The 3,048-nt window shown below is 57.2% G+C and overlaps 1 protein-coding gene across 1 annotated transcript in view; it reads left to right on the top strand.

Moving 5' to 3' along the window:
• Positions 1-1,702: 1,702 nt before the first annotated feature.
• The window catches only part of MFGE8 (milk fat globule-EGF factor 8 protein), a 9,625-nt gene continuing 8,279 nt past the window's right edge, over positions 1,703-3,048 (top strand). Inside the window, exons 1-2 of the mRNA XM_009335236.1 lie at positions 1,703-1,787; positions 2,827-3,034. Of these exons, the coding sequence (XP_009333511.1) occupies positions 1,703-1,787; positions 2,827-3,034 (293 nt within the window). The remainder of the gene's footprint in view (positions 1,788-2,826; positions 3,035-3,048) is intronic.

The following is a 3,048-nucleotide window of genomic DNA, read 5'->3' as shown; positions in this document are numbered from 1 at the left end:
ACTCTGAAAGGTATGGGCAAGACCGGGGAAAAGGGAAGCAAAACCCAAGCGCAGGCTCCAGGCCAGGGGGCAAAGGGCAGCAGGAAGGTGTGCTTTGAGGAAGGCCCTGTTTGTGCTCGCTCTCCCTGGGGAGAGGTGCTCGTTTTGCCCTCCTGAGGCAGGCTTGACCTGACCTCCCCCAACCCTGCTGGGATGAGCCGTCCCAGTTTTCGGAGGATGTTATTTTTGCCTTCCAGCCAGCCTGTGGGTTCATATAAGCAAACATTTCCAAAAGTGGTGGCTGATCTTTGTTGCCTTCGTTCCTGACTGTCCAGCCTGTGACAGCTCTGTCCCTGACCGGAGAAAAATGTGTGTGGGGAGAATGGAGATGCTGAACTGCTCCGAAACCAGGCATGAAACAGCTGAGAAATAGGAGCATCCAAAACTACTTGCCACAGTGGAAAATGTGACCCGTGTGCCTTGCTGCTAGGCAGGGGGCTGGCTAGTGAGACCCACCGTGTAAGGGATTATTCCTGGGAGGGGATAAAAGAGAGTCCAGTTACTTGGGATAATTAAAGTATAAAACTGGGACCCCTCCTGTCCCGACCCTGAGAGGAGCCCTTGCTCCTTTGCCGCTGTGTCCCACCCCAGAAACTCCTGCGTCGGAGGCAGCACAGATGCCGGGGAGCACACGTTCGTTGGCGTTCCGTGCCTGGGGAAGCAGCCGGCTCCTGCTGCTGAACAGAAACAGCTCTGTCTGCAGGGCCTTGGCCGGCTGCCGGGAGAGATCCTTGGGATGGGGCGGCTGGATGCGCCCGAGACCTGCGGAGGGGTGTGGGGCAAAGGCATCCCCACATATCAGCACGAGCTCTCTCTCCTCCCATGCTGTAGCTCATGGCAGCACATTGATGGAGCATGAGGTCATGCAGAACAGGCTGGGCAGCGCAGGCAGTGACTTGAACCGGTGCCCAAGTTTTTCTGCCTCCTGAGGCTGGACTAAGGGAGCTACAGCATCTTTTCAGAAACCTTCACGTAATGCTGGCCTGTCTGCCACCACTGTGTACCTTACACATGTGGAGTGTCAGGAAGAGTAGGATTAACTCAAAGGAGCCCTGCTATTAAAAGACTGATGAGTAGGAGCTCTCTGAGTAGTAGCTTAGGCTAATGAGAGCCGTGCTGTTCGGTGTGGATCCGGGCAGCGAGCCCACAGCTCATTAACTTCCACCTTCTCCAGGGCATGCAGGTAGTGGGGGGTTATTCCTGGGTCTCCACCTAAGTTCAGCCCTTGCTCTGACTCCTGCAGCGTGGTAGAGAAGAGCCTGGCATCAGGGGACGTGCTGTCCCAGCGCTTCGCGAGGAGTTATTGAGGCTTTTAGCCAGATCTGTGGGAATCTGGTCTAGGTTTATGGAGAGCGTTGTCGTCTTGCAGCTCTTGGGGCAGAATAAACTGAGGGTGGGAGGAATTTCAGCCCGGCTCTTGCAATCTGATTCAGCACTGCAATAGGGAGCAGAAGGTTGATGGGTGTGGTGGGTTGACCTCAGCTGGCTGCCAGGTGCCCCCCCAGCCGCTCTCTCGCTCTCCCTCCTCAGCAGGACAGGGAGGAGAAAAGAAGATGAAAAAGCTCCAGCGTGGGTCCTTCCCATGAGCTGCAGTTCTTCATGAACTGCTCTGGTGTGGGTCCTTTCCATGGGGTACAGCCCATCAGGAACAGACTGCTCCAGCATGGAGTCCTCCATGGGCTGCAGCGTGGAAATCTGCTCCGGTGTGGTCCTCCATGGGCTGCAGGGGGACAACCTGCTTCACTGTGGTATTCACTGTGGGCTGCAGGGGAATCCCTTCTCTGGCACCTGGAGCATCTTCTCCCCCTCCTTCTTCTCTGCCCGGGGTGTCTGCAGGGCTGTTTCTCTCACATTTTTCTCACTTCTCTCTCACAGCTGCTGTGCAGCATTTTTTACCTTATCTTACGTATATTATCACAGAGGCGACACCAGTGTCAGTGATGGGCTCAGCTTTGGGCAGTGATGGGTCTGTTTTGGAGTTGTCTGGGACTGGCTGTCCCCAACCTGGGGGCAGCTCCTGGTGTCTTCTCGCAGAAGCCAGCCCTGCAGTCCCCCCAGCTACCACCACCTCGCCACGTAAACCCAATACCATGGGAGATGCTGGAGGTGGATGGACAGGCAGAGAGGACGGTGCAGCCCCACCAGTTCCCCAGGGGGACCTGCCTGTGGGCTGGGGCTGCCTGGTGCGAGCTGCTCGGAGAGTGCTTGGAGTGAATGGAGTTCCGACAGGTATCGTGCAGGAATGGACCCTGTGCTGCCTCCTCGCATGTCTCCAGCATCTGGGAGCCGAGGCGTGTGGACTCCCTCTACAATGATTTTTTTTTGGATCTTATGAGTACTAACTTTAATTAGCAAAACCCAGCAGTGGGACCAGCCCCATTCCCTTGAATAATCCTGTCCTGCTTGTGCCTGAGCGAGTCCCAGCCTGGCCACCCCTGCTTCCCAGCTGAGCAGTGGAAACATTTGATGCACCGAAGACCTGGGTTTCCCCTGGCTTCGGTTTGATGTGCAGGCTCTGTTAAACCCCTTTATTAACGTGCCAGGGCAGGGCAGGTCCCGGCCGCTCTCTCATGCTCCTGGTCTCAACCATCGCCCTTGATGGTTGACGGACCTGGTGGTCCCGTGCAGGATCCAGCAGCCGGTCCCTGCCGGGTGCTCCCCTCCCTGTGGCATCTGCACGGGAGCAGTTCCTGCCATTAAGCCAGGATGCATCCATGTGCATCTGCGGGGCTCTGGCGGATGCCCGCCTTAGGGATGGCTTGCAGTGACATGTGGCTTTGCTTCCAGGTGACTTCTGCGATGTGAACCACTGTCAGAATGGGGGCACCTGCCTGACCGGGATTAATGAGACCCCCTTCTTCTGCATCTGCCCTGAGGGCTATGTTGGGATTGACTGCAATGAGACGGAGAAAGGTGAGGTGCTGACCCCATCACGGCGGCCCTGTGAAGTCCAGGACCCTTGCAGCATGGCAGCGTGCCCTCCTCCTGGCCCTGCGCCCCCGACCCTGG

This window comes from Pygoscelis adeliae, unplaced genomic scaffold, assembly GCF_000699105.1.
Source record: "Pygoscelis adeliae isolate BGI_AS28 unplaced genomic scaffold, ASM69910v1 Scaffold21, whole genome shotgun sequence".
NCBI lineage: Eukaryota > Metazoa > Chordata > Aves > Sphenisciformes > Spheniscidae > Pygoscelis > Pygoscelis adeliae.
The sequence above is the reverse complement of the archived record's forward strand: the minus strand, read 5'-3'. Positions and strand labels throughout refer to the sequence as shown.